Raw genomic sequence first — 20773 nt, 5'->3', positions numbered from 1 at the left:
CGCTTGTATTCAGAAGTAGCTAGAACAATCATAATACCTAACTATCATCACATATTATAATGGCGGTGAATGCATAGCAAGGTTAGCCAGGTTGACCGTGCCAGATATGCAAAAGGGGGGCTGTATACCAAGCAAGATACCGAACAGGCCGAGGAATCGCAATGTTCTATCGGAAATATGTTAATAGTTCAGATGAGACATTCCTTACTAAAGATCTACTATAGTGGCATGCATACCCCTAATCACAATTGGCGAGCATCTACATGGATACTTCATGTACTAGATAGGTATAACAAGCACTTTCAACTTCGGAGGTCAATAAGTCGGTACTAAGTTTTGTTTTTTATTCTGGTATAGGGAATACGCATTGCGGAGATGCGGATTGGCAATTGACGAATGTGGTGAACACGCATCAAAGCAGCAGAAGTCCAGCCTTAATCGACGCAGTCTGTCCAGGGCCAACCATAGGGAAACATTCTCCTCACCGATTGGTGCAATAAGGCGTAGATCATTTGCAATTCCACCCGAAGCAGACCTGTAGACTACCTGAATCTTACGAGGTACGTAAGGTCTGCCATACAAGGCCAACTATAGGGGATGTGCAATGTATTTGACTGATCAAAGGAAAACATGAGATATCTCTCGAAAACCATAAAAACAAACAGGGGGGAAACGTGTATGAAACTGTCCACATGACCATCAAGAAGCCCTCGCCAGCCCCTGTACGCGCAGAGGCGGTTGAAATACAGCCGTAGTTGTGGAAATGCATATCGTATTGTCCAGTATAAGGCATACTATAGCGTAGCCTTGACTGACATATCCTTGAGGGAAAAGGTGACAAGGGAAAAACCTGCCCATATTTTCCACTCCCACGTTCAAAATAATCGCCTGAGTCACCCATCCCAACCGATGCCATAAATCCTTCGCCAGCTAGGCATTGACGAAACCCCGGCCCTGTTAAAAGTCTTACGGAGTATGCATGTTGAGCCGCGGCAAGAAGGTATCAACGGTGAGGTGTCTAAGACTCGGCGGGAGCGGGAGCCTCCTCCTTAGGCTTCTCGGCTTCCTCGGCTGGCTTGTCCTCTTTAGCGCCCTCCTGGGCGGCAGCACCCTCGCCCTCTGCGCTCTCACTAGAAGTCCACAGAGTCAGGTTGTCACGGAGCAGCTGCATGATGAGTGTGCTGTCACGGTAAGACTCCTCAGACAATGAGTCGAGCTCTGCGATGGCATCATCGAAGGCCTGCTTGGCTAGGTGGCAAGCGCGGTCGGGCGAGTTGAGAATCTCGTAGTAAAAGACTGAGAAGTTGAGCGCAAGTCCTAGGCGGATAGGATGCGTGGGGGTGAGCTCAGTCTGGGCTACGTCGGTAGCGCTCTAATAAAAAAAATACTTGTCAATGCTTGTGCAACGTATGCTCGTGACTTATTGAACCTACCTTGTATGCCTCGTGGGCGGCGGTGGCAGCGACCTTGCGCTTCTCACCAGACGCGAACTCAGCCAAGTAACGGTGGTAGTCGCCCTTCCTGAAAAAAGGGAATACGATATTAGCATGTGGCAATATGAAGCAATAATATCACGGTGGCAGAAAGATAACTTACATCTTGTGGTAAAAGACCTTAGACTCGCCCGTGGCGGCGTTGGGGATCAAGCTCTCATCCAGAACATCCAAGACATCTTGGCAGACCTTCTCAAGTTCGGTCTCGATCTTGTTTCGGTACTCACGGATGGTGGAGACGTGCTTATCGGAGCCCTTAGACTCCTCCTTCTGCTCGATCGAAGAGATGATTCGCCACGAGGCACGTCGGGTTCCGACGACGTTCTTGTAGGCAACAGAGAGAAGGTTGCGCTCGTCGACAGAGAGTTCTCCGCCAAGCTTAGCGACTTCCTTCATGTAGGTAACCATCTCATCGTAACGCTCAGCCTGCTCGCAAAGGCGAGCAAGGAAGGTCTTGCTGTGGAGGAATACTAATTAGCCCATTTTCTCCTTGTACTATACATCGAAAAGCGGTATCATAAAGGCGGGGATGCGCAGTATTAAACGAACCTTTCACGCTACAGGTAAAAAATCAATGTTAGCAGAGTCCTTGTACACAAAAAAGGGCGATATAGAAGGTATAACTAAGGTTATGAGGTTATGCAGTGGTGTGCGGGCGCGGTGGAGGCGAATGGCAGCATGACCGAGACAAGGCAGTCCTCGAGAAGTGCATGTGGAAAAGGGATTCGGGGTAATGGGTAATAGGGAACGGATAGTGGTAAGGATATTGAGAACTTACTTCAGTAGTCATCTTGGTCTATCGTATGTGTACGGAAATGGTGGTGAACAAGATGGATGACGATCAAAGTGGAAGTGGACGTAGAAATAGAAAGTCGGGTAATGAATTGTTTGTTTGTGAGTAGAATGGGAAAAAGGTGGGATTGTTTACAAGTGTACGTCGAAGTTAAAGGGTGTTGAAAATCGACGAGGTTTAAGGTGCGGGAGGAGAAATCAGTAAATCGGCCAGGTGCTGGGTGCTGGGTACTGGCTGTCAGGTCCCAAATTTGTCCCAAAATTGCGCCTGAGTTCTCCAACTTTAGCACTTGGCTTGTGCGGAAAAGAACATTAAAATCCATGCTGTTCATAGTACTTGAGTACCTGGGTACTTCGTACAATACGCCTCATTCTAGCGTGATCGTTGAATGCCTAGCAGTCCCGGTTCAGGTTACGCAGGCAGTAGCAGGCCGCCTAGAGGCAGGTTACGATTACAATCAGCGTGCAATTGCCTGGTTTGTATCTAGGTATCTTGGTACCTCAACCTTGTCAAAAGCTTGCTTGCCCCTCATTGCCGTCTTCGGCCTGGAATCTTCTCTCAATCTCATACCTTATCAAGTATCAGTACATACAAAAAGAACAATCATGAACGATGAAGGATTATCAACATCATAGATTGATATTTTCAATGAAAGCGTTAATACATATAGATACCTACTTTTCCTACCTACATTATCAGGTTTATACGGCTGTCTCTATCTAAAATCTTTCATTTAATGCAGTCCTTTTTTCTTATTCTTCACATTCTGCATAAGAGTTATATTACACGATAATTTGTTTCCCCACTATCGTCCGCCTCAACTTTGAACTCACTAATCCATGTTTTATGTGGTAGCTGAATATTCATTTGAACGGCTATGAGGATTTGGACTGTCGATGATGTTGACCGGGATTTCATATTACCAGTATATATATCCCCTCATGAGAAGACGACATGATTGCTTCATTATCCAGTAGAACCAGTCGACACTGCATGGAACCGACCAGTGATCTAGACGCTGACTCGCATGCCCGCTGCAGCGTTTGTTGCGCGAGTCGGCTGTGGAATGAGACGAGAAGCCTAATATCACATCAGTCAGCGAAATGGCCCCCAACCTATTATGTATCATCGTTCGCCTTCTCTCTATAGTCTCGACGCGTGATCCAGACCGACAACATGATGATGCCTCGTATAGTATATTCAGGTATACAGCAGGTATCTTAGCCTTTAAATACTACCGGTACGTACTGAGGTACTATACTATACACCGTTGTGTAGCGGTGCTACGGAGAATATCTTATACTACTATCCTATAACATTTTATAGTATCGCCCAATGAATATACTACCTGCGAAGTTACCATGAGATTCCAAAACCCCACTACTACCAAGTACCTACTCTCCATGCAGGGTCTTATCATCGTGTGGTCTATCGGTCCATGCGTTGTCATCACTCTCCTACGCAGTAGGCTTAGCCGTCCTGGCTGAGCTGGCATCCTTTTCTTCCAGTCACGGGTCCCTCCTCTACTACTACAAAAAATAATTTTCACGCACCATAGCACAATCGAAACTGATTAGGGCCTTGTCACAAGCTCGCCCTACGGATTCCGCGGTCCTCATGCCAAGACTAACATTATAATCGAACCCGATCGATTGGGTTGTTCACTAAAATCTATAGCCTCATGATCCTATCTGTGAATACCTACCTTAGCTGGTTAAGTACTAGATAAATGAATGTATACCTCAATTTAGATTTTAGATCAGATCATCACTATAAGCACTTACATTACCTAGTAGTACATACTTTAGTGCCTAGCTACTACATTTGTATATAGGTATATAAGTGGTAGGTACTAAGTAAGCATCCACTGCTACGGCTTTACAAGCCCGTGCACTTCAAGGTTGGTGCTGAAGATCAAATATGGCATTTCAATGATTGTCATGTTGCATATTGAATAATATCTTATATCAACACAAATTATGAACTTTTCATTGCCTAGTATATAATACCTAGACATATAAATTATGCATTATCTTCAAGCTTTTGACGAATTATTTTGTTCGCATTATCAAATTGGGTCTCTCCTGATCAACCAGCTCAGAAGAATAGGCACTGGAATGCCTCATATTCGTACTAGACGTCACATAGATGTGACTCATAACTCATCACCATTAGTGTAGTTGGGATATTTGTCCCGGCCCCAATCAATGGGATCGCCTCCTGGTACGCATAATCCTAGTCTCCAGAAGTAGTCTCGATGCGCAAAGAATAATTGCCACAATTTGAACCGGGATGGAATATCCCATAACCCCCCAGTCCATACAGGCGTATCTTGCATTTTTTCCTCGGCAAGAATCTGGCCAGTCCTTTTAAGGGGCTCTCCGGCTGAGCCTGCGATACACCGCGGATCGTGGTTTCCAGCACACGCCCGAATATCTGACGGCCCGGGGGGCAGATCGGATTTAGAGATGAAGAATTCACCGGCGTGAGATTTATACCCCCACTCCGAAAGTGGAAGCGATGGCACGGGGTCATCCACGTGCGTCACGCGCCGAAACATTCGCGCCTCAATTGGCTTCTCTTCACCGCCAAGTTCGAAAACCGAATTTAGATACTCAACAAACCCGTCATTCCCAACTCGAGGCTCACCGAAAGTCGTCACGATCATCTTATCCCAACCAGAAATGACTTTCAACTCCAAGGCTGCGAGAGCTGCAACAGCACCACCCAAGCTGTGGCCAACGAGATAAATTGGATAGTCGGGATACCGTTTGCGTAGTGGCTCGAGTGCTGGCAAAACAATAGTCCTAGCCATTTCCCATGACGTCAGGAAGCCCATATGAACCGTGCAATTATGACAGGTATATTTTGGTTCTCTGGGTGGTTCAGAGCCTCCATGGTCCGGTGAAGGATACGGAACATATTCTTGAGGTATTGTACTCAGGTCGACGACGGTATTGGTGATACTGTATGTACCGCGAAATGCGACAATGATTGCTCCGCGACTTTTGATGTCCATAGTGTCCTCCCTACTATTAACCCTCCCACTGCGTGTAAATGATTTCGGGCCTGCTCCGTGATCAATGGCAATATATCCACAGCTATCGCTCATCAAGACACCCGTATTCCATGTTGTGACGAGGTCGAGTGTCGGGAACTCATCGCATCGAGATACACACGAAAATGGTGGAACGATACCGGTAGTACCAACGCAGTATGTTATGTCGACTAGACGGGAGAAGCGCTCGAGAGATGCGAAAAGATTAGGCGAGACGTGATCAGGAGCTGAGCCATCGTTATGTTGTGGAATGGGGTGCTGGGTCCCCTTGGGAAGAGGCCTGAATACAGACGCAGCTACCGTATATAACAGCAGCAGAGAAAGCATCAGCATCATCATCATTATGTACAGTGTAATACAGGATAAACTTGATTGTGCTTCAGATTCGGATATTCAAAGGAATCTTCTTAAGAAGCAATTAGAAACGGCCATGTCCTAGAGAAGACAGGCTCCGTAGCCGAGGAGGTAGGATAGGATAGGAGAATAGAGCCAAATGAAGAAGGATATTTATTAGATATTATGTAGAATAAGTGATGATGAAGACTGAAAGCGCCCCGTCGATGTTGAACACTTGTGCATTAAACATTGCGCCAATGCTTCCATTGGATTTTAACTCATGTGATGTTTAAATAGAAAAAAGAAAGGGTGTACCAAATAAAGTTGACAGTCGGAAATCAACCTTGGCCATGATCCGGCTATTGCATCGGAACACGTTCTGGGCAACTAAATCTATGGAATGACGAGGTGAATGGTTGTTGGACCAATGGGAAGCTGCTATTACATGAAACTTTGGTAACGCGGGGTACAGACGGGGGTGTTGCTGGTACCTGCTAAATTGGATCTTGTTCTAAGGTTAGACTTCGGTATCTTGAGTAGCGCCATCATTCCCGTACTTGCATGAAACCTGAAGAGGAGATAGAGTAAGATTGCGAAAAAGCGAAATACGTCACGGGAATATCTAGATTTAACTTCGATTAATTACAATACATGTATGTATATGCATGTCTACCTATGTAGGTAGGCCATCTACCCATTGCTCGTTCTCTATGTCAAATAAAGTTTTCCTAATAATGTTCATTGCAGATTATAGCCATCTATCATTAGTTTATTCCCATTATAGAGCTGATGAATCCCTCGATATCCCTTGCAGTCAAGTTGCTAATTTAGCTAACTCATTAGTCTAAGAGGGAGGTGCAGGTTCAAAGCTGTCAAACTCTCCCAAGATAGGAGATTGCTTGGCTACGCACGTCGAGGCCGAGCTTGAATTCGTACAGGTGAGGTTAGGTGTGATAAGACCAGAGGCTTCGAACTGGGGAGTGCTATATTCATAGTTAGTCATCAAGAGATAGTGAGTAAAATGTCCAACTAAGAATCATATACATACCTTCCAGGGCACGCCACTTCGACCAAGGTCAACCCAGCAATTCCAGTCGTCTGGTAGATGAACGAGACATTGGAATTGTCGCAAGGCCATCGGTTCGTGCCTACAGAACTTGGCTTTGAAGTCGAATTGTGACTACACGTGGTGTTGATTCCAGTGCCTGCGTCGGCAAAAGAGAACGATGTGATGTTTTTAGTGCTGTCGACTACGTCTGTGAAGACGGTGAAGTCGGAAACTGTATAGTTGGCCGGATAAACACAGTCCACGGCTGTAGCCTTGAGGCTGGTAGGGACGGTGTATTTCAAAGCATGAGAAGTTGCCGATGCGGTCAATAGACCAACCAAGGTAGCGGTACGCATTTTTCAATATCCTGCAAGCGAATGTCTGCCCAGATGGGTTGTAAAGAGCGTGGTGTAGAGAATGAGAGGTGCAAATGTAGTGGAACACGGAAGAGGGAACTTCAGTGTTTATTAAAGAGTCTCAATTTTCTTAGTGAGCCAGGTACAATTATTAGTCAAACTTGATCTTTCATCAAGATTCAGAACAATGATCAACAATGAACGTACGAAGGTGGACCTTCCTAGGTACTCTAATAATAAGAACTTGTTTTAAATCAGACTTCGTAAGGCCGGGGGACAATCTTCCCCTGCCAAGACATCAGCATTCATCTATTCACTACATACTTAGATCGATATGTTCCTTATATGAATACGAATCTGCAGCGTACTCGCTTATCTTTGTAAGCCGCTGAAGTCGCGTTGCAGATCCCGATGAAATCGGATGAATGATTCGCTAAAACCAGACTCCCTTCCCACATCACATTACGTACCCCATCACCTAGGTAGCTTCCTGCGCGTAACCGACAGGCTGGATCTGCAGGGGCCAGGAGAGAAACAAACTTCTCAGCTTGCTGCTTCTTATGCCTTTCAAGCCATCTGATGCCCAAAAAAACAGGCGGCTTCGTAAGTACGTAGTAGCTCTGGATTACTTTAAGGACTTCGAGTAAAAAAATGATTGAAACCAATTCTCTTCCAATAAGTATCATATTCCTTTATACAATACATATTCTGTATCTAGTTAGGTACATGTAGATAGGTACATATTCTTATTAAAACCCGGCTGTGTCGGACGTCTAGGTATTCATTGATGTATACTCAGTCGATCCACGCTTGTACAACAGGCAAACAAATGAAAGACACGTAATTCAGACAAGAAATCAGACAACTTAAAAGAAGAAAAAGAAATAAAAATATACATACCCAGTAATTAGTAATATGCAAGTAGCTACGATAGGTAGGAAAGTCACTATAGAGGGGTGAATCGATGGATATCTTTATAGACATGTACCTAGGTATGTATGTAGATAGTTCTAAGTGGATCGATTACCTCATTGGTTGACCCCGCCACCCCACCTCTTAACGCGTCCCCTCTATGCTGGCCTAAACTTCACTTCAACTCTAACTAATAATTCTAAGCTTCTTTAACAAAGTAACTATTTGGTACATGATAACGACTCTCATAAGATGACTGATGACCTGACCCATCTGAGAATATAATGGGACTTCCCTTAAGAATGGATAATATTCATGCACCTACGGTTCCTGCGGGACCTTCGTCCCGGCCTCTGGCAAACGGAAATGAGAAACACTTATCCTTTGCTGAGCTCCAGGCTAAGAAGGAGAATTTAGAAGCCGAACTTAAAGCATTAAGTGGTGTACTTGATTCTGTTAGTGGATACTGTTTCTTTCTCTTTCGATGCTGGTCCTGATTCCATTTATAGCATGGAGTCAACATGGAAACGCCCTTGACCACCGCCGATGGGTTCCCCAGAGGAGATATTGACGTGGCACAAAGTAGGGTCCTACTTGATCAACACTCTACCTAATTGGAGCTAACTATCCGCGTTAGTACGCACTACACGGGCACGAATAATCCACTTGAAGAACGATTACAAAGGTCTCATGAACGCTATAGAGAAGCACCTTCACGAACATTTTGCGAGCATCCAAGACACTGAAGATGTTACACCCACAACGACGACCCGTGCTGAGATGCTAGGCGACTCTATCCCAATTACTTTAGGCGAACCTTTTGCAAAAGTCAACAGTGTGGTTGCGAACAGCCCGGCAGAGTCAGCTGGCTTGAAACCTGGAGATGAGATTCGAAACTTCGGGTATGTAAATAAGGGTAACCATGATGGCCTTAAGAAGGTAGCAGAGTGTGTCCAGGGGAATGAAGGCGTAAGTCGAACACACCAGCATCTAATTCGCCAAGTTGGACCCGTTAGACTAAAAAGATGTCTACAGCAAAGGATTCTCGTCAAAATCTCCCGTCGGAACGAGTCGAGTGGAAGACAAGAACTACAGCTAAATTTGACCCCTCGACAGAATTGGGGAGGCAGAGGTTTATTGGGATGCCATATCTTGCCGTTGTAGGAGATTCTGGGCAACGATGCATATTCATTTTTCACACGAACTTATCCCTTGCCTCGAATTCCGATACCTCTTTCTTCCGGCAGTGTAGATTCCTAGGACTACGGCGTTACCTGATTGATAAGATAGATGATTCAATGCTCGTGAACGGCACATGAACCCTTAGCTTATTTTTGCGGGGAGTCAGGTAGAGCTATGTATCCATTTCACGCGAGTAAGCAGCTTCGAAAATGGCCGATCTGGAAATCAACAGTGCCAACATATACATAAGGCATTATTATTCCATAGCCTGATCGATGCCCAGCCTTACTTCATCGCAACAGGATCGTTAACGTGATAAGAGTTGGGCTCGTGGTGTTACAAGATGGACGAAGCCATCAAATTATCCGGTAGGTAAGATCGTTGCAATTCAATTTCCTATCACCCAAAGACATAAAGTACCAGGTAGCCGAGGTAAATGGGTTGAATTGGTGCGAATAGAGCGTGAGCAATCGACCAAGAGCAAAACAACATCCATAAATATTCTTCAGTTAGATACTTCGCTTTTTAGGCAGGAAAGAATAAACACATTGCATATAATTAGGTATGACGGAGTCAGTTCTAGATCCCTTCGTTTACCTACTAGGTAAACAATAGCAAAGCCCGACAAGAAAATGTCTGACTAGCTACAATTGGGGAGCCATGAAAATTTTTGATGAAGCGCACTGCCTTTTGTAAACATTTGAGATCTGCACAAGATAGATTGTTCGCAATGAAAAGAAAGACTTCTAAATAAAGAATCGAAGGTCAATATTAAATTAAGTGTTCAGCTCCTTCCGGCATGGAAATACTACGAAGAACCTGCCTTACACAAAATACATTTAGCTTAATTGGACGCCTGGGCTCAGGTTGGCAGGTTGGGTAGGTGTATAGTTTGTACCTAGCGTGCCTGCCTCCAGAATGAACTTCCAGTCCACCTCAAATGTGCGTCATTCCTTCCATTTTGCCTGTCTTTTTACCTGTCTTTTACAGTGTAATGTACTCATTCTGCTCGTTCCATTCCATTAATGCCCAGGGATCACGTGCTGCCCCGCAACCGTGCGCCCGATTTTTTTTTTTGAGGGAAACCCAACCTTTACCACTTGCCAGGTCCCGCCTCCAAACTCTTAAAAACAATTAGTCCGCCCATCAACTTTGCCAACACCGAAATTTGCGATACTACCAAGACCGCTTCTTCGTCGCTCTTCTTCGATAATATCAAGTACGTCCGCCTGCATCTCGATATATATTGTAGCTATCCTTCCGTCGAGATTGCGAAGAAGAATTCTACATTTCTCTTCCACAATTTTTTAGCGAACACCCCACTAACGTCGAGCCTAGTCCTCTCCATTTTCTGTTTATCTCATCATAACGGAAGAAGATGGCTACTGAAACGCCTACCTTCAAGCTCGTCCTCGTCGGCGATGGTGGTACCGGCAAGGTAAGCAATTGCTCTCATCTATCGCCCTCATTTTACGTTATGTTTTTGTTCATTTATCTCTATGTCGCTACGATGGACTCTGTTTATCAAGATCGCCTGCGCATAAATTGCCCCGCCTTTTGAAATATCCTGCCACTGACCACTGATCATGATTATTAGACCACCTTCGTCAAACGCCATTTGACCGGTGAATTCGAGAAGAAGTACATGGCAACTCTCGGTGTTGAGGTTCACCCCCTTGGCTTCACGACCGTAAGTCAAACCACCCCCCGCCCCCGCGATTTCGCGTCCGCTCTGTTTGGCGCAAACCATCTGACCATAATTAGAACTTCGGTAACATTACCTTCGACGTCTGGGACACTGCTGGACAAGAGAAGTTCGGTGGTCTCCGTGATGGCTACTACATCAACGGTCAATGTGGTATCATCATGTTTGATGTCACATCCCGAATTACCTACAAGAACGTTCCCAACTGGCACCGTAAGTAGAATTCAATTTGTGGATCAACTCTGTTTTTAACTAACTCTTGAATTATAGGTGACCTGGTCCGTGTCTGCGAGAACATCCCCATTGTTCTGTGCGGTAACAAGGTCGACGTGAAGGAGCGCAAGGTGAAGGCCAAGACTATCACATTCCACCGCAAGAAGAACTTACAATACTACGATATCTCGGCCAAGTCTAACTACAACTTCGAGAAGCCCTTCCTGTGGCTTGCTCGCAAGCTTGTTGGAAACCCTGCTCTCGTAAGTTGATTCAAAACAATCGTCGGTGTCAACTAAGCTAACCTAATTAGGAATTCGTCGCTGCACCTGCCCTCGCCCCGCCTACTGCTCAGGTCGACGAGAAGCTCCTTGAGCAATACAAGAAGGAGATGGACGAGGCCGCCACCATGCCGCTGCCTGGTGAGGATGACGATGATGACTTGTAAATGAGGGATAACGAGAAGATACGCCACGTGAGTAGGATGGGCCACGGTAATACTTCGACTTGACGAAGGATAAGGGGCTTCTTGTGTGAGCTAGTGTGGAACAGTTAAGCTGCACAGGCTGGGTTGGGACCGAGAACCTTTCATAACCGTTGATTTCACATGCATGGCTGCGTTTCGCAGCTACTAGATAGCAACAACCACACCCAATAGAGAGTTACGAGAAAGGAATTGCAGGTCTAATTCATAGGTCTAATGATGCCAAGGTATTTATATCAGTATTCCCGGGTTCTAATCATGGAATATCCATTGATAAATAAGTGAAAATACTTAGTAAAAGTGCGTAAATATTGACGTACGGGTTAGGTAGGTAGGCCATCATCGAAGAAGACCTTCCAATTTCAGTCCTGCCCCAAAATCCTTATATCCATATCAAATGTTACTGATAATGTTGATTACAAACTTGGAAGAAATCCAGACCCGCTGCGCTTATCCGACAGTTCATGAAAGTTCAGGTAGGTACCCTAAGGTATACAGCTAACGATGCAAGTCATAAAGTTTGTCCAATCGAAATGATGTTTTGGACCCCAAGATGCTCTAATCGCAAGGGTACTGGTGTTAAAATTAATGGGGCTCGTAGCGCATTGACAACCTGGTGACCAGTTTGGTACAGTTTGGTCGGAACATTTGCACAGCGATAGATGCCGCCTTGCCGCCTACCTCTTGTTACCTAAAAGCTAGAAGCTAGCTGGCTAGGCGGAATTTGAGAGAACACGTTGCTGTGTACAATACCGTAGTATTTGTAAAGGGTCCACTTTTGACTTTATGAGTAACGATTCTTTTCCACGACAATCTTTAATATTTTTGACTTTAACACATTCCTCGTTTGCATTACGAGCCCTGGAGGTCTACAGTTCTTTTTTTTTCATCTGTGGCAAAAATTAGGTAGTGAATGTGCTAAGTAAGTGAAAAGACATGTGGCATCTTTGAAGTGTCGCATAAACGTCTTTGCACTTCGCATTCATATCACCCACCCCTCCATCGATTCCAATCCTCGGTTGAGCCAGTTCCGTTCAATTGCGTATTGCGTGCTTGTCGAAGGTACTCACTAACACGCCTCCCCCTGACATCCCACTATATTTTGTTTGGTTCTATCTGAAAAATAAGCTACGGCCATAAGAACCCCCCACCTACGCCGACTGTCATGGAGAGCGCATTTGCGAAGCCTATCCATGAGGTCTTGGCCAATTTCAAGGTAGACGCAAAGACAGGCCTCACAGACCAGCAGATCATTGAGTCACGGAATAAATATGGCAAGAATTGTAAGTTGGCGTCATACATAGCTGACATTTGTGTAAGCCAAGATGTGTGCTAATAATTGGTATAGCTATTCCAGAAGAGCCTCCCACTCCTCTATGGGAGCTCATCCTCGAACAATTTAAAGACCAACTGGTTATAATATTACTAGGATCAGCTGTTGTATCTTTTGTCTTAGCTCTCTTCGAAGAAGAGACTGGTTGGAGCGCATTTGTAGATCCCTTGGTCGTAAGTCTTCCTTGGATTTCTTCAGTCTTCCCTTTGCGATTTAGAAGCTTACAGATTTAACATTCAGATCCTTACCATTCTCATTCTCAATGCGGTTGTCGGTGTATCCCAAGAAAGCAGTGCCGAAAAGGCAATCGCCGCGCTCCAGGAATACTCTGCGAATGTTGCTAGTGTGGTCAGAAACAATGGACACGTCTTGCGCGTCAAGGCTGAAGAGTTGGTTCCCGGCGACATTGTCTCGGTGTCGGTTGGTGATAGGGTCCCTGCCGACTGTCGTGTTATTGCGATCGAAAGTAACAACTTCGCTATGGACCAGGCTATCTTGACCGGCGAAAGCGAGAGCGTGGGAAAAGATCATACTGCCGTCGTGAAAGATGATAAGGCAGTGCTCCAGGATCAGGTCAACATGCTTTTCTCGGGGACAACTGTCGTAACAGGTCGTGCCAAGGCGGTCGTTGTTCTGACTGGGTCTAACACTGCGATTGGCGACATTCATGAGAGTATCACTGCTCAAATTTCGGAACCTACCCCGTTGAAGCAAAAGCTGAACGATTTTGGCGATTCGTTGGCAAAGGTTATTACGGTTATCTGTGTTCTTGTGTGGCTTATTAACATCCCGAATTTTGCGGATCCAAGTCATGGAAATTGGACTAAAGGCGCTATCTACTACTTGAAGATTGCCGTCTCTCTTGGTGTTGCGGCGATCCCTGAGGGCCTCGCTGTTGTGATTACGACATGCTTAGCCTTGGGAACACGCAAGATGGCCGCGAAGAATGCTGTTGTCCGAAGTTTGCCATCCGTGGAGACCTTAGGCAGCTGCAGTGTTATTTGCTCAGATAAGACCGGAACTCTCACTACAAACCAGATGAGTGTAAGCAAGATCGTATACATAAACGAAAACGGCACCGACCTAGACGAACTTGACGTCGAGGGTACTACGTTTGCTCCGAAGGGAAGCATCACGCGTAACGGCAAGGCTGTGAAGGACCTCTCTCAAAGTTCAAGCACGATCCGACAGATGAACGAGGTAGCAGCTCTATGCAACGATGCTCGGCTCGTGTATGATGCCCGATCTGGTACTTTCTCTAACGTAGGGGAGCCTACCGAAGGAGCTCTAAGGGTCCTAGCCGAAAAGATTGGACCATGCGCGCCTGCGAATTCGAACCCCGACGACTGCATTCACCATGCTAGCGCTTGGTATGAATCCAAATTTCCTCGATTGGCTACTTACGAGTTCTCCCGTGACCGGAAGAGTATGTCTGTCCTCATTCAAGCCGGCGATCAGCAGAAGCTTCTTGTTAAGGGTGCCCCTGAATCTATTATCGAGCGCTGCACACACACTCTCGTTGGCGCAGATGGCAAGCGTGTCCGTATCAATGATAAGCTCCACTCTCTACTCATGAAGGAAGTCGTCGAATATGGTAACCGTGGATTACGAGTTATTGCCCTAGCCAGTGTAGACGATGTCGGATCCAACCCCTTACTTCGGAACGCCAAGTCGACAGCCCAATACGCCCAACTAGAGCAGAACCTCACCCTGCTAGGTCTCGTCGGCATGCTTGATCCTCCTCGACCAGAAGTCCCTAGTGCCATCAAGAAATGTAAAGCTGCAGGAATCAGGGTTGTCGTGATCACCGGTGATAATCGCAACACAGCTGAGAGCATCTGTCGTTCAATCGGTGTCTTTGGAGAATACGAGGATCTTAAGGGTAAGAGTTACACTGGCCGAGAATTCGATAACCTGAGCCCCGGCGAGCAGCTTGACGCGGCGAAGAACGCATCCCTTTTCTCTCGCGTTGAACCTAGCCACAAGTCGAAACTCATCGATCTCCTTCAGTCTCTTGGCGAGGTTGTAGCTATGACAGGTGATGGCGTTAACGATGCTCCGGCTCTCAAGAAGGCGGATATTGGTGTTGCAATGGGCTCCGGCACTGATGTTTCGAAGCTGGCTGCTGATATGGTGCTCGCCGATGACAATTTCGCAACTATTGAAGTTGCTATTGAAGAAGGTCGATCCATCTACAACAACACGCAACAATTCATCCGGTATCTCATCTCCTCCAACATCGGAGAGGTCGTCTCAATTTTCCTCACTGCTGCCCTTGGCATGCCAGAGGCTCTTATTCCTGTCCAACTCCTATGGGTCAACCTCGTCACCGATGGTCTACCCGCCACAGCATTGTCTTTCAACCCTCCCGACCACGATATTATGAAGAGACAGCCGCGTAAGCGTGATGAAGCGCTTATTGGCGGCTGGCTATTCTTTCGATACCTGGTGATTGGTACATACGTCGGTATCGCTACTGTGGCCGGATATGCTTGGTGGTTCATGTATAACCCTGAAGGACCTCAGATCACTTTCTACCAACTTTCGCATTTCCACCGATGCTCTTCTGAATTTTCGAGCATTGGATGTGAGATGTTCAGCAACGATATGTCTAAGGCGGCATCCACGATATCCCTCTCTATCCTCGTCGTCATCGAGATGCTGAACGCTATGAACGCTCTATCCTCCAGCGAGTCTCTATTGACCTTGCCACTCTGGGAAAACATGATGCTCGTCTATGCCGTCGGACTATCGATGGCGCTCCACTTTGCACTTCTCTACACTCCTTTCCTTCAGGGTCTATTCTCAATCTTGCCCCTGAACTGGATGGAGTGGAAAGCGGTGCTTATTATCAGCGCCCCAGTCATGTAAGTTGACCCCATAACCATGCTTGCAAATATGCGATATACTAACCTTTTGCAGTCTCATAGATGAAGTCTTAAAGGCTTTCGAGAGACAGCTCTTCCTCCAAAAGACGACGAGCGAAGATAAGGAGTCTAAGAAGGAAACGTAACCGGACATAGACCTGGTTTCTAGATACTAGACTAGACTAGATGTACTATATAGCTTGTATGTGCCTAAATGGCTGTGCACGATCACGAGAAACACTATGAATTCATGAAAAATTGTTGATCTGATATAATTGTCTTGTCATTGATACCCTTGAACATGGTACTATCTAAAATGATAGTACAACGATGGGTTCTCTTCGGCATCGCATGTATGCCCTTGCTAGTTTTCGTTACCATCATCCCAAGGATTATCATCCGCCCATGCCCACTCTCGGGGTTGGTTCAACAAGACCAATTTGCCGTTTCAGATCTCTAGCCACTTGATATGGCAACTAGCATAGTCTGGTGGTGTATCGGTATGAGAGTAGGTAATGTGATTCCCTTAGTCTTGTCGGCCCTTTAATAATCTCTTGGTGACCTTGTCCTTCTCAATAATGTACACGTGTGCACCCCATCCTGATAGAGCATCTCGGTCCACGGCGCTCAACAAAGCCTGAGAAATCGTCTCGAAGAGGTCGTCGGGTCCCTAAGGATATGTATTAGTAGCTTTTCCCGGCGTATCGAGGTTTAGCTAGTTATTACTCACCAGTTCGGGCTCCCACAAGCTCTCACACATGCCGAACAGCTGTTCGGAGGCAGTACCGGAGACGATGAAGTCCTTGGCGAAATCAATGCAGCCGATAGAATCGAAGCCGCAGATAAACGGTTTCCCCGACTTCGGCTCCAGGCCAGCCACCACTGGACTCACAAAGTAGGGACCAAAGCGGCGCTCGTATAACGACGAAGATACCAAGTTGGCGAACGTAGTAGGCGCGATGTTGCGCTCCTCTCTCAGACGGTACATGTTCACCTTGTACCGGAACAAGTCCGAGACCGTGGATACGTCGGTCGCGAGGCCGGTCAAGCCCAAGAAGACGTCGCCGTATCTGAAGATCTTCGGGAAGTTGTTCGAAACCGTAAGTGCTTGGAGACCAAGACGCAGGTCGCAGGCGATGGCGACGCAGTCTTTGCCTACCATGGCTACGCAGGCGCCGCCGTCTATACATAGGAAATAGCTCGATGGTTAGCAAGGTGCTCGGATTGTTTTTAGAGGTGGGAAGCGAGGTGGGAGAGGAAGAGAGGGAGAGGCGCACTTATGGAGAAGGGTGACGACTATGAAGATATGTTAGCTAGGCCAGTCTTCGAGATCGGTTGGAGCTTGTGGGAGCTTACCATGGCGTCAAGATGTCTGGCTTTGGATTGAAAAAGTAGATGACAAAGCTCGAATTCCTAGGGCTTCGTTGAAGTTTGGGGTGTGAATTGGGTTGTCGATGTTATGTCGTTGTTGTAGTTGTAAAAAGAGATCGTTATGTGAGGACAGCTCAATGGCTAGACCAGGCTGAAGGTTGGTGGTTGTATGTAAGTGCAGGTGCTCCCAGTCGGCAAGGCAAACACGTCTGGCGCGGCAGCTTCAGCTCTAGATCGGGTCTGGTCGGGGAAATAGCGGGTTGTAGGTACTTAACATTTGTACCGTCACCCCTGTACGTTTAGACTTAAGTGTGGAAACGTATAGCGATTGCCCCTCCATTCATCAGCATGAAGCTGCCTGTAGCTACAAATCAAAGGGCTGATGTAATCGTACTTACGACATACTCCGTCTCGCAACAGCGACCTTGTGAATATTCCTTTGCATTCTTTCGTTAACTTTATGACATCTTGCTATCTATTTGACTGAACATATTTGTTGCAGAGATACTGAATTTACAAAAACCCCCAAGAAAACAAGACACTCTATTTAACCCCCCAGATCTTTGTTCTCCTTGATACCTATAAGGCATCAAATTTCCATCCCATGGCCACCAACGTCAAGGTTGTGGGAACCGACCTCAAGCAGGTGACTATTAAGGTCAATCCAGGCACCTACTTGACAGATATCCTAGAGCAGGCCTGCGAGAAGCTCAAGGTCCCTTCAAGCAAGTACTTATTAAAGCATAAGCAAAAACAACTAGACCTTTCAAACACATGGCGAACCTCTGGTCTCGTACCCGGCGCGAAGCTCGAACTCGTCGTCCGATCTAATACACCTACCGCGATCAACGTCGCATTACAATTCCCGCCTCCCGAGTCAAATCTCTTCCCGCCGTCCGGTCGAGTTACGGAGAAGTTACCGAGCGACTTTACACTATGGAAGTTACTACGTCAGTTTGAGAGTGGTAAATCAAGTCAAGGGAAGAATCTGAACATCACGGGAAGGGGAGTAGCACAAACGAATAATGGCATGGCTGTGGGTAGTGGGCAGTTGTATTATGAGACACCAGTCTTGACGATCGAAAATAGAACGCTCTCAACCTTCGCCGATTTCCAAAAGACCCTATCGCAGCTGGGATACAATTCGGGAAGCGTCTTGATACGCCTTTCTTTCCGGAAGACCGATTGCACTTTGGTAGATGCCATGGCAGAGATGAGCCGTCACTTCAAAGCAGAAGAAGAGGATCGGAAGACAGAGTCTAATACTGGATCTACAAGAAACAACGAAACACTCAATTTGATGGATGCTATGCCTGAGGATAACGCACCAGGTATTCCGTCAATAGGCACCCCACAAACAGAGACATCTCCTATCATTCAAGAAGATATCACAAGTCCTTCTACAACACAGGCACCCGCAACAAATGTCGACGCTATGGACATCGACGTACCATCCGCTGACAACCGTCCCGTGACAATCTTTTCTGCACCAGCATCAGGCACCCCACTCGCAGCCCTCCGAGCAGATTCAGACGACGCTTTCGCTCCACGTATCGAGCACGCGCAGGCCCACCAAAGACTCCTCAAGACCGCCGGAGAAAACAAGCGTCTTCTCTCAGACAAGGAACTCGAAGCGAAAGCCGCAGCCGAGGCCGCCAGAGTATCCGCCGTCAAGTCCATCCAGATCAAAGTCCGATTCCCGGACAACTTCTCCGCGGAATGGCCCTTCGGCCCCGACGACACCGGCGCCGCGCTATACGCCGAGGTCAGGAAGGTGATGGCCAACGAGACGGCGCCGTTCAAACTGGCGTTGCCTCCTGGAAAGGTTGTGATCAGGGACGACGACAGCGGTCCGACGAGCAAGCTTATCGGCGGGTATCGGTTGAGTTCTAATACCTTAGTTAACTTCATGTGGGATGAGAAAGTGCCGGTCGAGGTCCGGAAACAGCCTTTCTTGAAGGGTAGTGCCGTAGGTAGGGCTCAGACAGTGGTTGTGCCGGAGGAGCCGCCTGATGTTGTGGATGAAGCAGGCCCTAGTTCTCATGTACCCGCACCAGCACCAAAACCGAGCTCTGGGGGAGACGGTTCTGGGTTTAAGAAACCCAAGTGGTTAAAGGGACTTGGTGGTAAAAAGTAAAAAGGGTCGATACTAAGTAAGGAACTGGGACATTTACTAGTCTCTAAAATGGTGACGGTGGCATTGTATGGAGTTCCGGCTGTATTGAGGGGTTCACGAGCATGTCTTACACTAAACTGGTCATCAATGATTCGAGTGCATGTAGAAGAAATTCTTAAGTTCTGATTTGTGTCATTTGGTATGCCAGTAGGTAGCTATCATTGAGCTATCTATCCGACCCGATCCCGCGTAAATCATCCATGCCGAAAGACGGACGCCAGACCTCATGTCAATTTTACTTTTCGTTCCCTCGACGCCCATAAACTGCCATGCTCTCTCGAGGTAATGTCGTTTAGTGACCGGCTCTGCGGGACTCGGCGATGACTCGCTGGAGCTCGTCGACCTTCTTCTTGGCACGGCCAAAGGTACCGAGCTGGAAGTTTGGATTAGTTTTTGTGGTTTTTATAAAAGGCAGAGAATGGTGTATGAGTACGTACCCGCTTCTTGGCTAGCTTACGCGCACGCTTGTCCTTGCTGTTGCGCAACAATTCGATGACTCGTCGCTCGTAGGGGGCAAGACTAAGATTGGAATCAGGTGTTAGTAATCTTATGACCTTGTACGGACGTAGCCCTCTCTGAGATGCCTGATTACACGCCACACGAAAATGAAACCGACGTAGTGTAACCAACTACCAGAAGAGGGATAGGATTAAGATGACATTGACTTACCCAGCAACCTCCTTGACGATGTCACGGACGAAAGCGGTGCGCTTGCTCAGGTGGCCCTTGGTTCGGGAGACACGGGGCTTGACGACACGAGCAGTGGTTTTCTATAATTTCCCAGAAGGTCCAAAAGTCAGCCCATTGTCCATCGTCTGCTTATATTTGCAACGTGTATTTTCAGAGATAGAAAAAATATTGCAAGAGCAGAGATCCTCCACGAGGTGAGACGGGCGGAAACGACTCTTCTATATTTTTTCGAGGGTTTGGTAGACGGGTAGGTAGATATCGGGATTTCATCTTACATGGCCGCGGTTGAGACCGATGGTGAGCCCAGTACGGGCTGGCGCTTCCTTAGCCATCGTTAATCGGTTGTTGTCGATTGACGTTGGTGATGGCTGTGTTGGTTAGTAAATTTCGCGGTTGAAGAAAGAAAGAGGAGATTGTGAAATTTTACCTGTTAAAGTTTGGAGATTTTACAATTGGGTAAGCGGGTTTGTGGTGTGGGGCACAATGAAGAATTAAGCGAATTCCCACCCGATTGCCCGAGTCGATTGATTGGCTAGCCTTGTCCGATAAGCTACGATAAAATCATCCAATCAAATCATTAGCCTATTAGTGGATACCGCCTAGGTATGCAATGCATGTGATGGATTGACAATTGGGCTGATTGTTACCACCGACTCACCGACGGTGTGCCGTGTCCATTTTCGTATTTACTGTGCCGGTGAGAGCATGTACTATGGTACCTAAGATATTGCATGCATTAGACCGATCACATACACA

General features: G+C 46.7%; 9 protein-coding genes across 9 annotated transcripts; 4 read left to right on the top strand and 5 right to left on the bottom strand.

The window, feature by feature from the left end:
- Window positions 1-443: 443 nt before the first annotated feature.
- On the bottom strand, window positions 444-2283 carry GGS22DRAFT_194278 (14-3-3 domain-containing protein; the record flags this gene model as incomplete). Its single annotated transcript, XM_047965479.1, has 4 exons — window positions 444-1372; window positions 1434-1521; window positions 1597-1946; window positions 2272-2283. The coding sequence occupies 4 exons, from the start codon at window positions 2281-2283 to the stop codon at window positions 1019-1021; spliced, it is 804 nt and encodes a 267-aa protein (XP_047823891.1). The 3' UTR covers window positions 444-1018.
- Window positions 2284-4179: 1896 nt separating this feature from the next.
- On the bottom strand, window positions 4180-6059 carry GGS22DRAFT_149883 (alpha/beta-hydrolase). Its single transcript, XM_047959215.1, has one exon. It carries the CDS (start codon window positions 5684-5686, stop codon window positions 4442-4444), a length of 1245 nt encoding a protein of 414 aa, XP_047823890.1. The 5' UTR covers window positions 5687-6059; the 3' UTR covers window positions 4180-4441.
- A 219-nt stretch (window positions 6060-6278) lies between these two features.
- Window positions 6279-7369, bottom strand: GGS22DRAFT_149881 (uncharacterized protein). Its single transcript, XM_047959214.1, has 2 exons — window positions 6729-7369; window positions 6279-6663 (listed from the first exon to the last, which is right to left on the bottom strand). Exons 1-2 carry the CDS (start codon window positions 7082-7084, stop codon window positions 6525-6527), a joined length of 495 nt encoding a protein of 164 aa, XP_047823889.1. The 5' UTR covers window positions 7085-7369; the 3' UTR covers window positions 6279-6524.
- Window positions 7370-8188: 819 nt separating this feature from the next.
- Window positions 8189-9733, top strand: GGS22DRAFT_149879 (uncharacterized protein). The gene is made up of 4 exons (XM_047959212.1): window positions 8189-8451; window positions 8506-8578; window positions 8634-8965; window positions 9032-9733. Exons 1-4 carry the CDS (start codon window positions 8281-8283, stop codon window positions 9158-9160), a joined length of 705 nt encoding a protein of 234 aa, XP_047823888.1. The 5' UTR covers window positions 8189-8280; the 3' UTR covers window positions 9161-9733.
- A 440-nt stretch (window positions 9734-10173) lies between these two features.
- On the top strand, window positions 10174-11901 carry GGS22DRAFT_149878 (GTP-binding nuclear protein GSP1/Ran). The gene is made up of 6 exons (XM_047959211.1): window positions 10174-10397; window positions 10517-10616; window positions 10776-10868; window positions 10943-11096; window positions 11154-11359; window positions 11410-11901. Exons 2-6 carry the CDS (start codon window positions 10557-10559, stop codon window positions 11542-11544), a joined length of 648 nt encoding a protein of 215 aa, XP_047823887.1. The 5' UTR covers window positions 10174-10397; window positions 10517-10556; the 3' UTR covers window positions 11545-11901.
- A 715-nt stretch (window positions 11902-12616) lies between these two features.
- Window positions 12617-16139, top strand: GGS22DRAFT_7636 (calcium-transporting ATPase sarcoplasmic/endoplasmic reticulum type). The gene is made up of 4 exons (XM_047968047.1): window positions 12617-12863; window positions 12929-13086; window positions 13154-15780; window positions 15836-16139. The coding sequence occupies exons 1-4, from the start codon at window positions 12746-12748 to the stop codon at window positions 15924-15926; spliced, it is 2994 nt and encodes a 997-aa protein (XP_047823886.1). The 5' UTR covers window positions 12617-12745; the 3' UTR covers window positions 15927-16139.
- GGS22DRAFT_7627 (proteasome component PUP3) lies at window positions 16121-17376 on the bottom strand. The gene is made up of 4 exons (XM_047968043.1): window positions 17137-17376; window positions 17058-17076; window positions 16511-16962; window positions 16121-16450 (listed from the first exon to the last, which is right to left on the bottom strand). Exons 1-4 carry the CDS (start codon window positions 17137-17139, stop codon window positions 16307-16309), a joined length of 618 nt encoding a protein of 205 aa, XP_047823885.1. The 5' UTR covers window positions 17140-17376; the 3' UTR covers window positions 16121-16306.
- Window positions 17377-17514: 138 nt separating this feature from the next.
- GGS22DRAFT_149874 (putative UBX domain protein) lies at window positions 17515-19423 on the top strand. The gene has a single exon (XM_047959210.1). The coding sequence runs from the start codon at window positions 17756-17758 to the stop codon at window positions 19286-19288; it is 1533 nt and encodes a 510-aa protein (XP_047823884.1). The 5' UTR covers window positions 17515-17755; the 3' UTR covers window positions 19289-19423.
- Window positions 19424-20506, bottom strand: GGS22DRAFT_149873 (ribosomal protein L36e). Its single transcript, XM_047959209.1, has 4 exons — window positions 20293-20506; window positions 19997-20097; window positions 19765-19846; window positions 19424-19700 (listed from the first exon to the last, which is right to left on the bottom strand). Exons 1-4 carry the CDS (start codon window positions 20347-20349, stop codon window positions 19620-19622), a joined length of 321 nt encoding a protein of 106 aa, XP_047823883.1. The 5' UTR covers window positions 20350-20506; the 3' UTR covers window positions 19424-19619.
- Window positions 20507-20773: the final 267 nt, after the last annotated feature.

This window comes from Annulohypoxylon maeteangense (assembly GCF_022496945.1).
Source record: "Annulohypoxylon maeteangense strain CBS 123835 unplaced genomic scaffold GGS22scaffold_1, whole genome shotgun sequence".
Taxonomy (NCBI): Eukaryota; Fungi; Ascomycota; class Sordariomycetes; order Xylariales; family Hypoxylaceae; genus Annulohypoxylon; species Annulohypoxylon maeteangense.
Note: the sequence above shows the minus strand (reverse complement) of the source record. Positions and strands in the feature narration are given on the sequence as shown.